General features: G+C 35.6%; 1 protein-coding gene across 1 annotated transcript in view; it reads left to right on the plus strand.

Annotated features, from left to right (window-relative positions):
• The window catches only part of LOC135221282 (BAI1-associated protein 3-like), a 464,894-nt gene that overhangs the window by 4,122 nt on the left and 438,168 nt on the right, over nucleotides 1–22,604 (plus strand). The window contains exon 2 of the mRNA XM_064259094.1: nucleotides 1,191–1,359. Coding sequence (XP_064115164.1) covers nucleotides 1,191–1,359 — 169 coding nt within the window. The remainder of the gene's footprint in view (nucleotides 1–1,190; nucleotides 1,360–22,604) is intronic.

Consider the following 22,604-nt stretch of genomic DNA (forward strand, 5'->3'; position numbering starts at 1 on the left):
CCAGGGTACAGATGAAATCTGTTCACAAATATTTGAAAGTGCTGAATGGCAGCCATGTTCGTAAGCCTGTTCATCGACCATAAGTATCATGCATCCATCCGAACATAAAGATGTAATGTCCTTCTTTGGTCAAGTGCTAAAGATTAACTTCCTCCGTAGGGGGGTAGTGCCGTCAGTGGACCTCATGCGGAGCACTGTAGGCATTGCTTAAAGTTCTTTGCAGTGTGCCTTCGGCCCCTAGATGAAACCCCTTTCGCTCCTTTTACAGTGCCTCCTTTCATATTTTCTTTCGTCATCTTACTTTCCACCCTCTCCTAATACTTGATTTATAGTGCAACTGCGAGGTTTTCCTCCTGTTACATCTTTCCAACCTTTACTGTATTGAAATGAACTCAAGATTAACTTCATCCTGACACTTAGGGTGCATCTTTTGTTTCTCCATTTGGAACTTTGGCTTTTTAGTGGCAAGCGTTTCCATGCGGCGTGAAGAAGGAAGCTAAGAGGCCAATTTGATTATTACGCGCGCACGCACACACACACACACACATATATATATATATATATATATATATATATATTATATATATATATATATGTGTGTGTATAAATATGTATATATATATATATATATATATATATATATATGTGTGTGTGTGTGTGTGTGTGTGTGTGTGTATTTATGTATGTATGTGTGTATGTATACTTTATCTATAACATTGCCAAAAAAACAGATTTCATAAGTATTGTATTATTGTTTTCTAAATTTTATTGAATAATATTGGTATGATCGACATGGAAACATCATAAACCCTTACGGGGCCTCTCCATTCAAATTTTCATTTTTCCAAGTGGACGGAGTCAATGTCTCTAGGAGAAATATGCCATTTGTGGAGGTTGTCCGTGAGGATGCCGATAGAAGGGGAATTTGTTCTTGCTTATTTTTCGTCGGGAATATATTGCCTTTGCTATTTACCAGTGTTTTCTTTGTTCTCTTTTCTGTGTCCATCTCGTGTTTTCCTGCTTCCGTCAAATGTTTACTTGTAAGATTTCCAGATTTTGTCCGTTAGATTGATAAACTGTATTAAAACGACGTTCACAAATATTGATGTCGCTGTTTATTTTAGTGCGTACTATTAGTTGCGGGTGTTATCCGCAGTGTTTTTAAGATATTGTTCTGTTTGTACTTCCAGGGTGAGCGAACAGGATGGCGGTTGGCTCGAGCAGTTCACTAGTCTAGGCTGGAGGCACAGCGAGACCCTGAGAACCCTGAAGGCGTCCGGTCGCCAGGGTTCCAGGGATGTGGCTCCTGAAGTGCTCGCCTCCATCAGGAGGAACGAAATACGTCTCTCCAAACGAGAGGTAAGGAGCTGTTTGCTATGATTAGGTTAAGATTAATATTAACCTACGATTTTTTTCTGTAAAGCGACCAGATGTGGACGAATGTTTATGTTTAAACTCCAGTTGTAGATATAAGTATGGTACTGCGAGAATTTGACATGTGAGCACCTAGTATGTTATGTCTCTTTTTTTTTTCCTTCTGTTTTCTCTTCGAAATTACTTCAATTTTGTGTCTTAATTAATTTGCTATAGTATATTGCATTATTATTATGAAAATATGATGTATCATTAATGTGTCCTTGGTATTATACTATCATGCCTAAGTTATATCGTGATGCATCACTTGTCATTATTGGCTTGATTATGAAATCAAGCTATAGTAATACATTGTGTGTTAGCACAGCAGTGCAGTCAATGGAGCTCCTGTTTTATCGAGATGTGATGCTTGAGTATCACCACTGAATTGTAATATCAGAGGTTATCAGTATAGATATCATTTAGAGGATAAGCATTCATTATTATACATTATTGTTATTTAGCTTTGGGGCATAAAAAAATAAGGTATAATTTAGGAAAATATATTTTATGATGTATAAGTAGGCCTAATGTATGTCTGTACGGATTAAAGCTGCCGCCCCTACCTACAAATACATCGTAAAACTTTGATATATTGCATCGCTTCTTCCATGAAAATCCCTATTGTTATATTAATGAGAGCGACTAAGGTCAGTAAAAGTTTCCCCTCCGTAATACGAGGGCGTTTACATCACCACGTTGGAGGTTATTTCGAGTTTATAGTTAGCAGTCGTTATGGTTTTTATTTTGTCTGATTCATAACGAGCTTCATATAACAATGCTGGTCGCGAGTGTATAAAAAAGACAGACAATGCCGGGTTCACATTATAGTTAAAAATGACATTGTGACGAATAGCAGCTGGTGTCATTTATTTTAATTTTAAATTTTATGCCACATCGAGTGTGCCCCCCCCCCCCCCCGGCCCCTCTCCTCTCTCTCTCCCCCCCCCCCCCCCCCCTTCTCTCTCTCTCTCGTACTCTCTCTCTCTCTCTCTTTCCTTTGACGCCTTGAAGTCGTAATTAAACTCGTACAGTTAAAGAAGTCCACTTCGTGAAATTAGTCCTTTACGCTGCATGAAGTTTCGAGGAAACTTTCCACTCACTTTGTGTCTACTGTAGTTAGTTTAAATTTCTTTCTTCGCGACAATCTTTTTCATTTGCCAGGACGTCAGTTTTACCCTCTCTCTGCGTGACTTCCAGAAACGTTGCAAGCTTTCTTTATTTATTTTCTGCTTATTAATGGCAGTGCTGGTGTTATATGAATCCATAAAGAGTGCTCAGTTATTTGGAGTATGAATAGTCGTGACGTAGTTTCATTGATTATATATATTTATAGATATTATATATATATATTATAATCATGAAAGTTATCTTATATATATATTTATAAAATATATATTTATATATAATATTAATAAAAATATATATATATTATTATATATATATATATATATATTATATATATATACACAGTGGTTTCGAAATTAGAGGCGCTCCCCTCTACAGCATAAACTAAAATTGACACAAACAAAAAGTAATTCAGAATAGGTATTTACTTAAGTGTCTCCCTGAGTATTTAATATTTTTTGTGGCCTCCATCTGCCTATACCACAGCCTGCATTCTTTAGGGGTATGATGTCAGCAAATCGCAAAAAAGCTGAGGCTCAAATTCCATTTCCCTGAGCACTTCGGTCACCTCTCTTCGCAGGTCGTCGAGGCTTGGTATACCATCATAGTGCACTGTGCGTGCTTCAACACAATCATTTATCATTTAAGATACTACCAATGTTTTCACGCACATTAAGGTCAGGGAAGCTACTTGGAAATTCACTTGGAAATTCAATCGATACCACGGTTTCGAAACAGCTCCTGTGTCTGAATAGCCTTGAAACATGGTGCCTTATCATGCAAAAATGTGACTTTTTCAACATATAACACATTTTCAGGATCTTTGAGGAAAGGAAATACTCCACCAGTAAGTACAGTTGATCTAATGTATTTGCCATTCCATGACTATCCTTTTTCTTTGATGATCCGTTTGGATGTTAAACAGAGAAAAATTCCCAAACATTCAGGAAATTTCACAACTTGGCGATAGTGCAAGTCATCGCTGATATCATCCTACTTTGCAGCCCAAATGATGTCATTTTTATGATTTGGCTTCCTGACTGTCTAAATGAAGAATTCGTTGATGCGTCAACATGGAGAAAGTCAGGTTCATCTCAATCTTTAAGAAATGAACCACAAAACCATGCACAGTCTTCTGTCTGTTGCTGAGTGATGTTGGGTTTGCTGATGACATGAAATGGCTCGATATCAGATTTTTTTCAGCTCGCGATATACAGCACTATAACTTCTCTTCTTTCCACTTTTTGTTTCTAGTTCAAGTGCCAATTTACGTACAGACTTTCTTGGTCTACCCAATGCCTCAACTATGATGTCTTTAGACTCCTGAGAAAAAACTTCAGGCCTTGCAAGATTCTCACTCTTTTCGCGATGACAGTCATATGGATTTTTGTTCCAGTTTCTTTTAACAAAGGATTCATCTCTTTTAATGTATTTAGCTATCCAGGAACGTGAAATGAAGGATGCGCCAGCATCCCAGGCCTCTGTGAAGGTTATAGCCCGGATTCGGTCAATCCATCTGATTTCCTCCAAGTCGTTAGCCATGGCTGTATCTAAATCCGTCACTCAGTCTGAAAATACAAGAAATGTAAAATGAAAAATAGCTTAGTAGCAGAAAACTTCATAACTTTCCCTTTGTTCTGTGGAGGGAGCTCTAATTTCGAAACACCCGGTATATATATTGTGTGTATGTGTGTGCGCATGTATGTATATTTGAGACAGAAAATGTACCTGTTCATAACCATATACAATATATATATAATATGAATGATCATATATACGTACATATACGTATACATTCACTTAGATTAGTCCTGTGCGATTTTATGTTGTTCCGATTCATTATAGAGAGAGAGGAAGGGGATGAACGGGGAATTGGAGGGTTTCCCTACCTATAAAGGGCCCATGGAGGGCAGAAATGCATCGTCCTTTCTCTCATTTCGTTTTCTTTTATAGTCATCCAACCCTTGTGGGGTAATTGCAATTTGTTTTCTGGACCAATATCGTGGTCAGAATGGCACCATCCTTAGAGGCGAACCATTGGTATCAGTGCTTTCCAAATATTTTATTGCATGGCGCTATTTTGGTAGCATTGCAGTCCCATTTAAATTTTATGGTAATATCTGTTTTACATATTTGTTTAATGGATTAATATTTGCATGAGTGCATGTCTCCTTTGGTGCAAGAGGAAATAGTAGTAATACAAACATCTTTTTATGAGAATCACTTTCTTTTGTGATGTTACTTGTTCGTCTATTTTCTGTATCATTTAAAAACAACGATTCTTCCATCTGTTACGTTTCACTGAGCCCATGATATAAGGATAATAAAACGGTCTCTAGTTCTATGGTTACTGTATCTATGAGTCTTTTACTAGATCTTAACAGCTTACTAGCAAATTAACATCCATAAGGAGTCTTTTGCTTTTCTTCTTTGATTTTATATACCAGCTGTCAGCTATTATATATATATATATATATATATATATATATATATATATATATATATATATATATATATATATATATATATATAGAGAGAGAGAGAGAGAGAAGAGAGAGAGAGAGAAGAGAGACGAGAGAGAGAGAGAGAGAGAGATTTTAAATGTCTGCAATGTTTTTTTTTAATTCTATTCAGAAACCAGAACACCAGTGCTAAAATCCGTAACATGGTCTTCATCGTTATCAGCAAAGTTTTAGGGTTTCTCTGTCCCCATCATCAGGCCGTGAGGCAAACGATACAGAAAAATGAACAACCATAATAATATAAGAACCATAAATAACCGTAATTTTTTAATGAACACATATATTAGATGTAAAAAGATAATAACTATAAAGAGACATGAAATATGACAAGGATGATCTCTTTACAGTAATAAAATACTCTTAACAAAAAGTCAGTAAACATGTTTATCCAAGCGAGGAGTAAGCATAGTTGTAATAGATTCAGAGGATAAAAAATACAAAGCGAAGAACATGGTAACTAGAAAATAGCCAAAATACCTGTAACATTTGAAGTAGGTACAATGCTATTCGATGAACAGCTGGATAGTCAGTGCTCATCCATTCAGCTCTGGTTCCTTTCTTCTAATGCAAAGATATTCTGTAATGAGGAGATCCACTTGTCTGTGGCTTCATGCAAGATTTTAAGTCCTGGTGTGTGAAACTATGGTCCTGCTGGTGGGACATATCTCCAATTAGGGAATTGTTAGTTATTGTACATCAGTCTTCCTGTAAATTGAAAGAATAATAAAAATATAAGTAAAACTATACTAGATAAGGTCAGGGGTATTGTGGGTATGACCCAAGTGGAATACATATTATTTTGGATATCACAATAGCCTGAGTAATTAGGTACAATATAGTATCATATATTCTTAATAGGAAGATAGGCCGAATAGGCTATGAAGCACAATCAAGGGTAAGATAGGCAGTAAGGTACATGGTATTATTTTCATTTGCTTCAAAACTCGGATACTTAAAGGATTTACATAGATGGTGCATAAACTGAACAACCCATTTCAACGAATCATTTATGCTATAAGAACATTTAGTTACGATCTAGTCAAGTTTCAGAAATGATCTTGTTCAAGAGAGTCATTAAATATTTGTTTGAAACCCACCAACCAAATTTGTTAATGAAATAACATCGTTAAACTTAAATGAAATTGTTGTTGAAAATTTATAACTTTTAGTTAATATTGATAATGCAGGAAAAATCGAAAATGGAGTAAAGATAACATACTTGAGACCTTGCTTCATATAGCTGCAAAAGGCCACGTTCACACTTGGGAACAAATTTAGATCTCAGATTGATGGAGTAGTAACGGATTCACCTCTTTCCCTGTTACGCCACCACCATTAAATGTCACTTGGAGACTGCAAGGCTAAACAACTGGCCTACAGATGTAAACTTATATTTTATAGAAAATATGTAGTCGTCATAGTTTTAATCTATAAATGCACAATCCCATTCTCTGGCACCACCATTGTTTTCTATTTCAGTTTACAGAAAATCCACACATATTGAACTTTGTCTTATATCTTACGTTTTCTCCATTTTTTCAAAATATTAATAACATAAATACCATTGTCAGTCAAGCATACAATATTTGTTCTGACTTTGTCATTAGGAAATTCAATTCATATCACATTGTATCAAAAGGTTCTTAGAGCCTTTCCTGATAAGAAATTCATTCGACAAGTCCCAAATTTCAGATTACCAAAGGACGCACGACATATAAACCTTAGGTTTGAAAAACGAAAAACCGCTTGCAAAATATCAAGAAATGCCCACCGACATAAACAGTTTAGTTTTGTCTCTCCTATTAAATATGCAACTGGCTCTTACCTAATCATTAACAGATTTACGTTCTGATGGCTTATTTTCCCATGTTGTTCACCGGTTCACTTGTCCTGGCCATAATACTGGGTTTATTGGTGGTTGCAGCACACAAGTTCAGAGCATAGGGGTGGGAGCATCAGTACAGGGCTGCCGGTAACAAAATTATCACACTCGGTTATTGGAAACCACTCTCGCCAGCAAGACCATAGTTTCACATACCAAGACCTCAAAATCCTGCATAAACAAGAGACATATTGGACCTTCTCATAGCAGGATCCATTTGCATTAGAAGAATGAAACAAGACTTTAACGGTAATATACCTCCTATTCAGCTGTTCATTAAACAGTTTCCTTTTCATTTTCTTATAAGGGTTCACTAGCATCAATCCATTACAGCTATGCTTAAATGCTCAGCTGGATAAACATATTTATTTACTTGTTGTAAAGCGTATTCTTCTTACTGTAAATTTGTAATCCTTTTCATATTTCATATTTTTTTCTTCTTATATTTACTTATTAAAGATATAGTGTTTTTATAATTTTTATATATTGTAATTTCTATATTTTCTTGTCAGTGATCAGAAAATTCCCGAAATCTTATTAACAAAAATGAACACGATGAAGAACGATGATGAACACCGTTCACGTGTTCGAAAGTCTATGTTTTTTTTACATAGTAAAATACTATAATAGATATATGATTGTGGATTTTTATGACACAAATAAAAATGATGTACTAATTTTAGGAATGGTGCTCGTGTAATAGAATATGATATATATTATATATATATATATATATATATATATATATATATATATGTGTGTGTGTGTGTGTGTGTGTGTGTGTGTGTGAGTGTGTGTGTATGTGGGTGTGGTGTGTGTGTGTGTGTGTGTGTGTGTGCATCAAATTCGCCATTTTGTAATGATTCAATTATGTTCCCGTGCACTCGTTGTATTCTCTCATGGGTAACCCCGTCAGGCAAAGGTGTATACAAAGTTAATAGCTCTTATGGCGTTTCCTTATGAATGTTCCCAGTATGAATAGTGTAGTTGCATAAAAGTAGAAGTAGCTTAAATATTTGATGAATACACGAGGGGAGTAATACTCACGGGTCTGTAAATCAACCAATATATTTTCCTAAGCGTAATTCTTTCTGGCATACATGTCACCCATTAATGGGAACCATTACTGTATCACCACCATACGTCAAGTAACCACTGCGTTTTTAAAACGTGGGCTAATGCATTCATTTGATATGAATGCTGACTCACGAGGCGTGACAAGGGTAACAAAGAATGATGAATGGAATGAGTTTAATAGGAAACAAGCATTACAGTGGAATTGGTCGTCATTCCCAATTTTGATAAGAAAGCGAGTAGCCAGTCTTGCCTTTTATAATGGAAGCAGAGTGATTATTATAGGTTAAATAGCAGTGGTTGTTAAAGGTCTGATGATGAACCTTCCGGTCTTGTCCAAATGTGTCATATTTGCAATATGTATATGGTAACATCTAGTTTCTGTTTCATAACCATATAATGTGAACAGAGTATGCAAATACAAAATGATAGATTTTTCTTTCGCAGGTATTTAGTTTTACTCTGTCCCCGTGTAGTATCCTGAAACTTAAACGAAATATTTCACGATAGCTCCCAAGAAAGTACAGACATTATTTTATGTAGGCTTAAAGTGCTCTTTTGAGGGTTCCTTTACTTGTCACTGAAGAGGAGATTTCTTGCAATGCTTAGCTTTCACTTTCTGGTGATAACCAGTACAACATATTCGTATCATTTCAGTCGTGTCCAACGCTCGTGATGACACAGAACACATTCCACTCCACACTCATTTGTATATTCCCTCTTCCGGTCCCTCGAGAGCGTTACAGATTGTTCTAGGTCTGACTCTTGCCTTAATTTAAGGCGGAAACTCCACTTGTAGACAACAGTGAAATATGACGGAAGGGAAGTTCCAAATCTACAAAACTAAAACAACTTTTCAGAAACAAAAAGTTATATTATTAATGCGCATTTGAACAAATAACAATTTGGACATTTCAAATATTACTTAGATATAAGGATCTAGGTGGTGATTGTTTTTTATATGAAGTAATGCAGACTTGAAAGCACTAATAACTACTGTATTGTTAGGTGATGGCCACACCATATTTTGGCCTGTTATTATAGACACAAAAACTTTAATAAAACTCTGTTTACTGAATTGTGATTTTGTAACTTTTTGTTTTTCACTCTCGTATATCTTGTTTAAATATGTAAAGGTTTCCATAATGAAAAATATATAAGCAAATTGTCCGTGTTCTTTTGCATTAACCTTGCTAACCCAGTACTTCAGTATGAATCATATCCCCATCAAATGATACCGATGCCAATCCTAAAACAAAAGGGATATATAACATAACCACAGAATCCCAATTCAAAGGAAGTATTATCCCCATGTGTTGGACTTACCGGCAAACAAGAAAACATTACAGTCATTAATCCTATTTTTTTCACAGGAATAAGCTATTTTCGGAAGGAAGAAAATTAGTTTGTGTCCGTTCATATTCATTTAAAGGTAAAAAAAAAAATTGTCCTTATTGAATTTTCGGTAACATATAACTTCCCAACACTTAGATGACAATTTCTGAAAATACATTCGATTTGAATGTAACTATACATGTTACAAGAGACCGTGAACATACTGGAATTCTTTATAAACAAGAATTAAAACTGCATTTCAATTAAGGCAAAACATGATTTTTTATTTTATTTTGTAGAGTACAGTGCTATTAACTGTCACTTACGATTAAAGAAGATTGAAATAGGCCTAAGACCAGTTAATAAGGAAAGCATATACGTACGCACATTAAAATTCATTTGTCAACTTACCAACAAAAACGATGGAAGGGAAGAGAAGAGAGACTTCTGGGCTTTCTATTATACTCATTAACCAGGGGGCAAAATTGAGTATTGATTACAAAGAAAAATGAAAAGCCATTAAACTTTGATGAAAGAAAGTTGAACTGGAAGACATCATCAGTAAATGGATCTCCCTGATTATGCAGTCGCTGCATTGCCTACCATTATCTTTTTCAGAGAGAGAGAGAGAGAGAGAGAGAGAGAGAGGAATTATAAATTTTAATTAAGCTAATGTTTGTATTTTCATTACATGATGTTAAATAATTGTAACGTGGAAGGAAATATTTATTAGGATTGATTAGCAAAACCCCTTTTTTATTTTTATCGTATACCCGATTCCATGCAATATGTTACGGAATTGGTATTGATTATAGTAAATATTATGAGTATATCATCATTGGATTATGCGGAAGTTGCTCGCTGATTCACTGGATACTTTTGGTCACCAGTCTTTTGTGAACTACCGATTGTACAGTGGACACCTTGGCTGAGTTGGTTCGGTAATTAGGCTCACAATACCTTACTATAATTGCCAAGTCTACGCAGCTGCACATGAGTAACAAAAAAAGAAAGGAGAGAGAGAGAGAGAGAGAGAGAGAGAGAGAGAGAGAGACGTGGACCTAGCAACCTTACCCATGAACCTGCTGAGAAAATCAGAAAGCTGTACCCTTCCAGCGGCAACTCCCCCTCCCCCACACACCCTCCAAAGTGAAACTGGTGTGTGGAAAAAGTCGACTTGATTAAAAAGAAGTGAGAATTGTGCATAAAGAAAATAAGTGTAAGAATGGTTGCCGGAGATAACATTGAAGTGATAGTGTAAGGTCAGTATTCCACATGAAAGAATGGGATCATAAATTATTTATTGTATATAGGTTCCTTGGAAAGAAGGATTAAAACAATAATTAGTGCAATTACGTTATCGTGATTGATGCTGTGAAAGTTTTTGTGCCTAGTCCTTAGGACTTTGCTATTTCTTTTTGGTCATATTACGTGAAATTTCACCCATCTTACCGTCCTGAAATCCAATTATCTTTCTTTTTTTTTTTTTTTTTTTTTCGTTGCCCCACCGCATATTCAATTCCTGATGACTTTTTATCTCCAGTTTTTTTTTTTGTAGAATTTATATGTATATATATATAAATATATGTATATGTATGTATATACATACACATATACACATTTAGTACTACATTATAATATACATACTACATACATCGTAATTTTATTCCAAGTATTCATTGAAAGTATAGTTTTGTGCAACTATTAGTGACAGTCATTTATATGATTATGTATTTTTGTTTGCATATGTATCAATTGTCTGTAGATATTCATGATAAAAAGTGCATTTCATTGTGTTCCTGATGTATTCACTAATTTGAGTCGCTCGTCATGTCTTAAAACATTTAGTAGTCACATTAATTATAGGTTAACATTCCTTAAAACTGATGAATGCTGGTATTCAAATTGGAATTATGGTGGCTTTCGTTCGTTCACGCCGTGAATACTCTAGCAGGCCGTTCTCCTGCCCTTTTGGGTGAGTTTGCTTTTCATGATCTTCACAATTGCCTGTTGGGGAAAGCGAAATTGCAGTCTTTTGTCCCCCTCTGAAGCCCTCTCTAGCCCTCTTCAATCACGCCAGACAGGAGGTGAATTGGCCCACATTTACCGGAAATGTTGGAAAAATAGCCTCCCCAAAGGAATGATCGGCTTTCGAGAAAAATGAGTGCATTTAACTTCTATGGAGAAGCACTGCTCTTGCAGGAGTGGTTTTTGGCGGGAAAATTCTTGCACCAACAACAGGTTGGTACTTTTATTACAAATTGTCGACCCTACAAAATAGTGATATCTTAAGAGCATTTCGAAGTGTGGAGGTGACAAGCAAATTTGAGGCGGGAAAGAGGCGGGAAGGGAAATGTATTGAAATTGTTGCAGCTTGTCAAGGAGGCGTTGTTCGAAATATAGTCGCACCATGTAAACAGTCACTTTCGGCAACACCAGCAGACATGGCTCGCTTGCCGGGGTGACAGGGACGAAATATTGCTCCCTTTAGTTATCGAGGCCACAGCAACTACACCATCGCCACCAACATCATCGGCGCATTCAAGGCTGTTGCTGTTGCTGTTGCATTTGTATACTGGGAGAGCCTCCGCCATCACCCGGGAAATAAATTGGCCTCTCGTATCGGTGAATGGCTGCTCTATTTATATATGAGAACTTCCAATGTCCCCATGCCCAAGTATGCCTTCCTATCCGCCCCACCCCCTTCCCCAACTTATTCCCCCTTTCCATTATCATTCCCCTTTCCGTGCCCATCCCCTCCCTTCCTCTATTTCTCGCTTCGTTTGGCGTTTCTCGCGGCGGCCTTTTGTTATTTTCGCGTTTGTGCTCATATCAGTATTTCAAATGCACACACTACTTGACTTAGGTTCTTGAAAATGTTTGAGGTCTTCCTGGAAATCTTTATTTGCTGGAATGTCGGAAGGTTTTTCTTTCAAGGACACATTTAGCATTATGTTTTTAGATATCAATGAACCTGTTATAATATGAGAGGGGAACATCTGCAAATAGGAAGAGAAAGGAATAGGATAGAAAAGATTAGGGTAGTCACACTTTGTCCCCTTCCTCAACACATCTTTTCATAATCGAGACTGATGAAAAATTTCTCAAGTAGGTCTTAAGAATAAGATATACACGATAATGAAACTATAGATGTATAGACATGTGTGTGTGCGTGTGTTTGTAGGATTACCGCACTGAAGCTCTCATATTTTCGTTTTCTGCATATTTTTTATGAGCTTAACCATACAAAACTCGTTCCTATGGATGGGGGGATCCAAATTCCTTGATGGGAGTCACACTCACGGGCAAAAGGATTAGGGTAACCTTAACTTGTCTTTCATGTGTTCGAATCCCACTACGGGAGATTGGATTACTTTATTTGTTCCCCTTCTGGGTTCAGTATTGTAATGATAAGCGAATCCAATAAGTGTAAGAAAATCTGGAAGTTAACAATGAAGGGTTTGTATCTCTTAAAAATTTATGCATTTAATGTATACGGACGTCCATACACACACACACACACACACACACACACACACACATATATATATATATATATATATATATATATATATATATATATATATATATATATATATATTATATGTGTGTGTGTGTTTGTGTGTGTTGGGGAGTAATACCAGAGAGTCGTATATATAAACATAGGCTTTAGTAAAAGCCAAATTCAAAACTATTGGGAAATACATTGCAATAACAATTTGAAAAGAATACGTACAAGTTCACATTCATCTCTCTTCATACATTTAAAGTAATTCTGTAACTCGTTGGCCTCAAACCCTCATACTGGAATTTCCCCCATTTGCACATTTATCAGGTACAGTGACAAATACAGTTTGGTTAGGTTTCGTGAATATGGGTTTTAAAAAGCTGTATTCTTTTGATAAAGGGTATTCGAAATTTCGAAATTTTATTTAGGAAACTGTGGGTTGAGGGTTGCCATAATCGCCATGACTCCGTATTGGAACTGAGAGAAGCAACGGCTCTGTATAATTTTGGTAATATTGTGCTACATATCATCACAAAAGTCACTTACCCTTCCTAAATGTCAACTGCCTGTCCTGCTTAAATATATATATATATAAGATATATATATAGATATATATATATATATATAGATATATATATATATATATATTCTGCTGTAACAGAACAATTTTCCTAATGACGGGGAAAATTGTTCAGTTGCAACAGAATTTTATTCAATAAAAGAATCACAAAAACGCCAAAATATAGAAAGTAAGTACTATATTTCAGAGACTGCACTGTCTCTTTAGGTAGGTAATGAATGAGAAAAGTTACAGAAAAAGCAGTATTTATATCATGAGATCCATCCACAGTTAAGCCGTTTGACTAAGTAACCCTGGTTGATAATTTCTCTTTAATCTTCTGAAGCGTTGGCTGGAGGAAGATTTTATCTATGATATCTGAATCCCAGGAGCTCTTGGAGATATTAATTACCTTGCTGTGTTTAAACAAAGATTGGTAATGAATATCTCCAAGGTCTCTAAGTATATGTTCAAGCAAGGAACTCTTGGACGATTACATCAATAAATAGGCAAACGTGTATGAAAACATCCTCATTCCAAATCTTATCAATACTTCTCAGTATAAGTAATATTTCTGATGTTTAAAAATCCATACAAATAAAATGTCAAAACAAAAGGACTTTATTATTTGTGCTCGACATTTATTGTAGAATACCTCGTGTTTTTAGTGAAGCATGAATCGAAAGGGTTCTGTTTTGTTTTATTATTTTTTTCCGGCCTAAGGGCAAATGTGAGCGCTTATCAAAGACTGTCGAGATTTTCAAAGGGAATTCGTACGAGACGAGATGAGTTTTGAAGTTCTCTCGCCTTGGAATTTTTCTTGTAATTATTTTCTCAGAAGAATTTACTGAATTTTAATGAGTTTCGAAGCAAGATTTCGTTCATTGCAGTTGCTTTCTGGAAATAATATTCTCTTTTATTTGGCCATTGCTGCCTACTGCTTCTTTTTTGAAATAACTTTACTCTTGTATGTTCGATAATATATATTTTTTTAGAATTTCCCCAACGAGTTTTGAAATTAGAAGCATGTAATTTATAAGAGAAATAATGATGGATCGATTTAAACAGCACGGAAAAAGGAAACAGTTACACAATTTCAGGCTAGATGGTGTGGTATAATAACCAGAGAAACTGGTTAGTTAATGATCCAAACTGTCAGGGTATGGACGGACTTAATATTGCATTCCTCAGAAACAACGCGTAGATATGGATAGTTTTGGTGTTCCTTAGCCCTTCGATCATCCATATTATGCATGATATGATCTGGTTACTTGTATCACTATCTGTGGCTCCTTACTCATCAGGTGTCCATGTGTTGCTTAACAAGGGTTGGGTCAGAATAACAAATGCTTGGAGAATTGGTAAGTACTATTTCCTCTCCATACATGACTATCCAGTCCTGGGCTTGAGTACCTTTGCTTGGGCGTACATTGAATGTGCAAACTTTTATATTCTCAATTGTTTACCTTTTTAGTTATTTATATGTTACGTTAAATTTTAATTTTTATATATATACATACATACATACATACATACATATATATATATATATATAATATTATATATATATATATACAATATCAGTCATTATCACTTGAAAATAGTTTACTCCTTCCCTTATGATTCTAAATGTCGATCACTGGAGTGGCAGGTCGACGCTTAATCGACACAGCAGTACAGAGCATAAAAGAATAGGATCCAGATATGCTGCTGAACAAGTATAGTACCACCCAGGGAGGAATGCCCTTGTTAGCATATGATGTGTACGTCACTTCACGTCCATTGCGGATTAGGATTAATTCAGTCACTTCTACGGCTGGTGGGACAGGAGTGGATGAAATCATAGTTGTAGGCACAGTGGTGCCAGCTGTGGTTCTATGCATATGCCGTGACAACTTGTTTCCTCTCCTTCCATACTGCCTGCAGCTTCATAGACTGGCATTGACTTTCTACTTCAGTGGTCGACAGTTCGAGTCTCCGGGGAAGAACGTTCGTTATAGTTAGCATCTGTTTTCTGGCAGTTATGCCTACTTCCAATACGTACATTACCGCGTACACACTGCATAGATAGATTATGTATGTCCACTCACTCTTTTGACATAGGAGAGGATGAAGGCTTATTTAGGGGTGTTGTTGTGCTAGCTGTTTACACACACTCACGCGCACACACACATAATAAATATGTGTATACGTATACTCTTGCATGCTTTAAAGACTTGTTTTGTTCCTCTGTCCAGTTTTGTGGAACCCTTTTGTGAGCGTTCGTGGTGTTTGGCGTTTTCCAGTGATAATGTAAATAAATAATAATGCCACCCTAACATGCTCAAGTCTCATCACTCCCATTCAGGTGCTCCACCGACTGTAATCACACAACGGAAATCTTGGTGGCTTTTTAAAATCCTAGTGTGTCGTCCTCTGGTGATGAGTAATATCTTTCTAATGCGCACTTGAAAAATAACTGAAGTGGTCATAAGGATCCTCCGTGTCCCATTAGTCCCGCAGAGGGGACATCCATCTAGTTTGTAGTCTTTATTTGGCAGTCATTCCTCGTGTCATATTAGGACCGACAATAGAATGAGAGGGAAACGGTGTAACATCTGAATGCCGTCTGATGAACAAATGTCGTCATTCCACATTATGTAAAGGAAGAAATAACGACCATTTGTAGCACCTTCTCCGTTCACACATATCTGTCATCACGATGAACATAACTATTAACGCTCCGCACTGTCATTATTACTTTTAAATAGCAGTAACATCTCTTCTTTTTCATCATTGCTTCAACCGCAGATCCAAAACGACGTCTTATCGTATCCATCATTGTTCCACCAACAGCACAGCAATACCGCCATGATTACCGCCTCTTCATCGCCATTGTTAGCATTAACGGAGTTAAATTGTTGCCTTTTTAATGGAAAACATAACTATTTTTTCTCCACCAGGGCAAACTGAGGAGTTTTTATAGTAAACCAGACAAAAGAACCTTTATTGATTTCTGATTTCCTTTCGTGATGTCTTCAATTCAGGTTGTCTTCGCTGGCAACATCAAACAAGCTCACGTGTGATATTGGTTTTCGAAACTTACTTTGCTTGATGTTTTGTGTTTGAATAATGCTAGCTGCAAGTATGGGTGAAATGACGATTGGATGTAGGGTTAATATGTATGTTTGTATATATATATATATATATATGTATATGTGTGTGTATATATATTACATATGTATACGTATATATACATGTACATATATATTTATTTAGACATACACATACTTGAAGCACAGAAAAATTAAATTCAGATTATAAATCCTGGCCGAGTTCTTCTTTCTTTGTATTGCAGACCAAGATATATATATATATATATATATATATATATATATATATATATATATATATATATATATATATACACCAAGCAACTGCGTAAGTATACATATATAATATATATATATATATATATATATATATATATATATATATATATATGCACACCAAGCAAACTGCGTAAGTTAATTACATATCTAATCGTCATTTCATCCATATTTGCAGGTCCATTCTTCAAACATCAAGCAAAGAAGTTTCGAAATCTTTGTTTTATATATATATATATATATATATATATATATTATATATATATATATATATATATATAGATATCATATATATATATATATATATAAACACACACACATATATATATGTGTGTGTGTGCGTGTGTTTGTGTGTGTGCGTGTATCTGAGAGAGAGAGAGAGAGAGAGAGAGAGAGAGAGAGAGAGAGAGAGAGAGATGTGGGTGGGCGGATGGTGGTTGCAAAATTGTTTATTTGCAAAATGTACAAATTGCTGAATGTTACAACATAGACTTTTTTAAATTGTAATTTGTACCTTGAGGATGTGTATATTATGGCGCGCGCGCTCTCTCTCTCTCTCGTCTCTCTCTCTCTCTCTCTCTCTCTCTCTCTCTCTCTCTCTCTCTCTCTCTATATATATATATATATATATATATATATATATATATGTATATATATGGGGGGCGTAGGGTCCTAAATAATTATTCGACCAATTTTGAGCAAATATTTAGTGGATGAGGTTGCTAGCGGCATGCGCTTGCCCAGGTGACATAACGGACCTCTGTGTCGACGGCGTCTGGCAATTTGTAGTGGTCACATGTACTGCCAGTATCGATGTTGTATGAAAACATATTATGTAAACTTAATCACATACATACATTCCTTTAAGGGATCCCTTTCTTTATTATTCAATGGACGTCAATTCTTTATGGTCCAGTATTATTTTAGTAATATCACCATATAGATACCTGAGGGAGGCATGTTAGATTGTGGATAGCACTAATCTTACTGTCCTTGTGAGCTAGGGATGGTGGATGATTGTGCGTTTGGGGCGACTCATAGGTCTACGTACAGAATGATTATCGACCACTTGCCTTGCTCGTCCGTTTTTTGTGGCAGTTTTGAGGGGCCTTGGGCGCTAATCATATGTGTACGTTCGAGCCCTAGTGCATTATTCAACAGCTATTGGCCTGCAACATGTCTTGATACTCACTAGTCAACTTGTCCTTGACCATGATTGCTACTTGATGCTTCCACTGTATCACCTACTGGTGCTGCCGTCTAGTTTAATCATATAATTCGAAATGACGCGATGATCGGGTCTTTTCAATGAATGAGCAAATATGTAAAGATAAAATTGTGCTTTCTCATATAAATAACTGGGGTAAGATTTATCACTCCTTCATGGGAGGAATTGGAAAAGACGAATGAAAGCTGAAGGTTTATGCTAAAACTAGTTGATGGGTCCTGACAATTTCAGTATTTTTTAATCATCTCATGAATAATAGTAATAATGATAATGATAATAATAATTAAGAACATTATATAAGTTTACGAAAGGCAGCGACCAACACCACTGAAGAGTCATTTGAGGCGCCGTTCGTTGTGAAGAAATATTTTGATTTAATGTCCGGACGCAAATTGGAGTTGGCACAACCCCATCAGTCAGAGATATTGGACATGATGCAAACTATTCATCATCGTGGTCTGTTGATGATGACAGCTCGGGAAGAAATTTTTTCCCTCCTGGCCTGGTTTGACGGAAGAAACATGAAAGTAAAAGTAATTAGCTGTATATAACTAGAAAACACGCGATAGGAGTCCGTGGAAAATTTGTTGTTCTCAGTCAACGTATTTCGGTAAATGATACTTTTATTGTGCAGTTTCACTCTCATAAGAATTTTTTTCTTCAAAATAGAAAAAAATATAAGCGAGTAATACTTTAGTAAATAATATTAGGTGTAGAGTTACAAACATATGTTTATTTGTTTTAACTCTTTGTTCGTTTTATGAGCAACTCTAGTCAACGTCTAAAAATACACCCGGCATATCATAATTAGGTTATCACAGGTTAGATTATGCACATAAGGCCGCTATATCGATTAGGGTTATGAAACATTGACTGGATGAAGCTGTGTCTAGACACTGGTGCCTTTGGTGCTGTTTTTTACTCGGGATTTTTGCCCTCAAAAAACGTTATGTATAGCCGGACGATTTTTTTTTCTTTTAATTTCTGACACACTTTTATATAAGTAATATAACCCCAAATGAGTAAATCAGAAAGATATATATATATATATATATGTGTGTATATATATTAGATATATATATATAATAATAATATATATAATATATATAAATATATATAATATAATATATATATAGTATATTATATAGAATATATAGATACTTATAAAACTTGAAATTACATTGTATCATATTTTAAAGTAAGCGGTAATGCCACACGATGAATTTTTATTTTTTATTTTTGTTTAGATGAGTTCGTAGCACTCCCGAAATAGAAATCTGAAATACAAAGATAAGTTACGGTTAGAACTGCAATAAGTGATGCTCATAAATCAATGTTGTCCAAATGCCAAATATAAAAATAGTGAAAATTCCATGACATGATGGGAATCTGCATAAAATTTTCTGCTTTCATTATTTTTTCTTTTTCTTTTTCAAAACTTCTTCTTTCTCTCTCAAAAATTATTTTCTTTTATGCGGTAGGGTAGAGAGTTTTATGTGGCAGGGAAGCAGGACATATGGTATGAATGTTATATCCCAAATTTGTCTTCATTCCTTCCATACTTTCTTAAATTATTGATTTTGTTAAATCCGTATTCATCTTTTTACTTGTCTTGTGATTTGAGAGAGAGAGAGAGAGAGAGAGAGAGAGAGAGAGCAATGATCGTATCTGGATGTCTGTTTGCCTATATGTTAATGTGACTTGCATGGAGATCCAATCTGATGGCAACCAATGAACCAGTTAGATTATTAAAGAATGAAAGAAATCAAAGGTTTGCAGAATCTTGCAAAGTTAATGGGAACCAGGTCCCAATGACAGCACTGGGTTGAAAACTCTTCATTCAAGCAGAAAACAAAGGGATGATTTTGACTGTTATCCAACATTGACGACTGAACTTGTCGTTAATGTCAGTTTGTGTAGTTTTTGGCTTACGTAAACATTTACTAGACTATTAGGATCTGGTAAAACGAAATAGAGTTTATTCGAATTTATGGAGCCAGGAAAAGATAAAGAGCGAATGCCACAGGTTAGTAATGTTGAAGAGCATGAAAAACCACCTCGGAAGGCTCTCCAGTGAGGTCACAACATGCTTCAGGAAGAAGAAGAAATAAAACGCAACTGCAAATATTCCCCTTTATATGTAATATGAAAATACGACTTCCGGCGAAATTTAACTCCCGACTTTTGAGTGACAACAACAACAACAATAATAATAATAATAATAATAATAATAATAATAATAATAATAATAATAATAATAATAATAATAATAATGCTAACTATTATTACCATTATTATTATTTTTTTCATTATTATTATGTGATTGTTCTTATCGTTGTTGTTTTGATAAATCAACATTCAATTAGGGGTCCAATCTTTATACTCTCAGGAATTAGACCTTGGATAACCTCGACAGTTCCGAATACAGAATTTTGAAACTGGTACCGCAATAGGACCGATGTCTGTAGAGGACACTAGAGAATTACCTGGGAAAAAATATTATCGTTAATTATTTTCATCTCCTGCCAAGCACAGCCACTGAATTAATCTTTCAGATTTTCTATATCGATGACTCAAAGTGCTTTCATGCAAGACCAGATCATATACATGTCCCATACTTAGTTATTGTGAAAAAATAATGTACATTATAAGAATTGCTCCAGCAGTCATGACTGTTGTTATTATCATTATTATAACAACCAATTTCGATTTGTAATTCACAACTAAGGTTTTTCTCATTAATGTACAAAGCGAAAGAACCTTTTAAGACGGTACAAAGAAAACGAGAACTCATATCCAAATACATTATGGTAAAAAGAACAATAATATCCCTGAATAGCCATCTGTAAAAATTCCGTGTATTTACTCTCTTATTTTGTATCTAGGAAAAATAGGAATTGTCTGGAGTCGCCTCGCCCAAAAATGAAGAGAAAACTGGGAGATCTTTTGTTCAACAGTATTCGAAAGAAGGCATATTGTGCTTGGGTAGTTTTTTGTTTTCCTTCAGAGGGGCGGATAGGCGGTCGTTTGTTTCTGTTCCATTTGCAGGAGACAAGAAATGGGTAAAAGAAAGGAATGAAAATGAAAATGGAAAGGCAATGACAAGGGTAGGAAAGGTGATGGAGTGCAGTGACAGAGGAACTATCATTGAGCCTCTATAGTTACTGAAAAAGAGAGAAAGGATTGGTGATGAGGAAGTGGAGGGAAAGAAGAGATAGATAAAAGAACCTTTTTCCTTGAGGAAAATTGTTCTAGTCCTCTGAAGCCACAGGAAACCTGTTTGGCTGAAGCGTTGCTTTCAGGTGCTTGCAACAGAAAGGGGGAGGTGCCGGATGGGTTGGTGGTGGATTTCATTCACTCTGTGTCTTTGTTACGTGACTGAGAATTAAAAGGAGAAATCCCGAGAATGGGATGAAAGGTGCCTTGAAACTAAGCTGAGTGAATGCAGGTCAAGGAGGACGTAGACCCAAGCATTTCGTTCATGTTACTTCCATTTATTGATGTTTTGCTCAAATATTTTTCTCATACTTATTTAGTATCCACTGTAGAAGTAACTGGTAAAGTGGTTTAGTAAATTTGTGATTGTTACATCATCTGAGTTTCCCGCATTCGTCTTTCTGTCTATCTTACTGCGGTACAACTTCTGCCATACACTTTTTCTGCGTGTGGTACATCTTGCTGTTTTTTTTATTGTTTATATATTATTTCTCCTCTTGTTCCAGTGGTATGTTTTCTTCTCTCCTTTTGTACCTATTTTTTGCCCTTGATCCAGTAGTAAATTTTCTTTCCGTTTTTTATTACATCCTTTTTATATTTTTGTTCCTGTGGCATTTTTCCTGTTTTGGTTCCAGTGGTACCTTAACTTTTTTTCTCTTGTGCCAGTGGTACGTCTCTGTTTTTGTTCCTGCAATAAATATTCTTGTTGCTTTTTGTATGTGGTACAATTACTTTCTGTTCTGCAGAGCACGTTTCTGGTATTGTTCCCGGGTGCATCATCATTCTGTTCTTGTTCCTCTGATTCAACTTCTTTCTGCTCTATTTCCTTTGATGTATTGTCTTTTATTTCTGTTGATGTTCATGATTTACATTTCCATTCTGTTCTTGCCCTTGTGGTATGTTTACATTCGCTTTTTTTTCCAATGAGACATTTCCTTATCGTTCTTGTTCCTGTGACGCATTTTTTTGTTCAGTGGGATTATTTTTATTTGGTATTTTTTCGAGTTGTGCAATTTCTTGGTGTTATTGAAGCCGGCCATTTTGTTCCTGTATACGCTCCAGTATTATATTGCTTCTTCTTCGCGTTCCATTGGGGCATTTTGCTCTGTTATTTTTTCACGTGTTACATATTCCTTTCCTTCGTCACTTTCAGGTGGGACTTTCCGTCCTGCTCGTGTTCCAGTTTTACATCTCTATTCAAAATCTGTTGCTTTGTTCGTTGAGCCTTTGTTTTTGTTCGTGTCTTCGCATGAAAAATATGTTAATAAAACCTACGCTGTCATCTTAACCCTTTGCCCTTAGATGTAGTCATGAAACGTTTCTCTATAGTTGAAATTTCGAGTTCCTTCGTAGGTATTTAATGCGAAGTGA

Source organism: Macrobrachium nipponense, chromosome 2, assembly GCF_015104395.2.
Source record: "Macrobrachium nipponense isolate FS-2020 chromosome 2, ASM1510439v2, whole genome shotgun sequence".
NCBI classification, from domain to species: Eukaryota; Metazoa; Arthropoda; class Malacostraca; order Decapoda; family Palaemonidae; genus Macrobrachium; species Macrobrachium nipponense.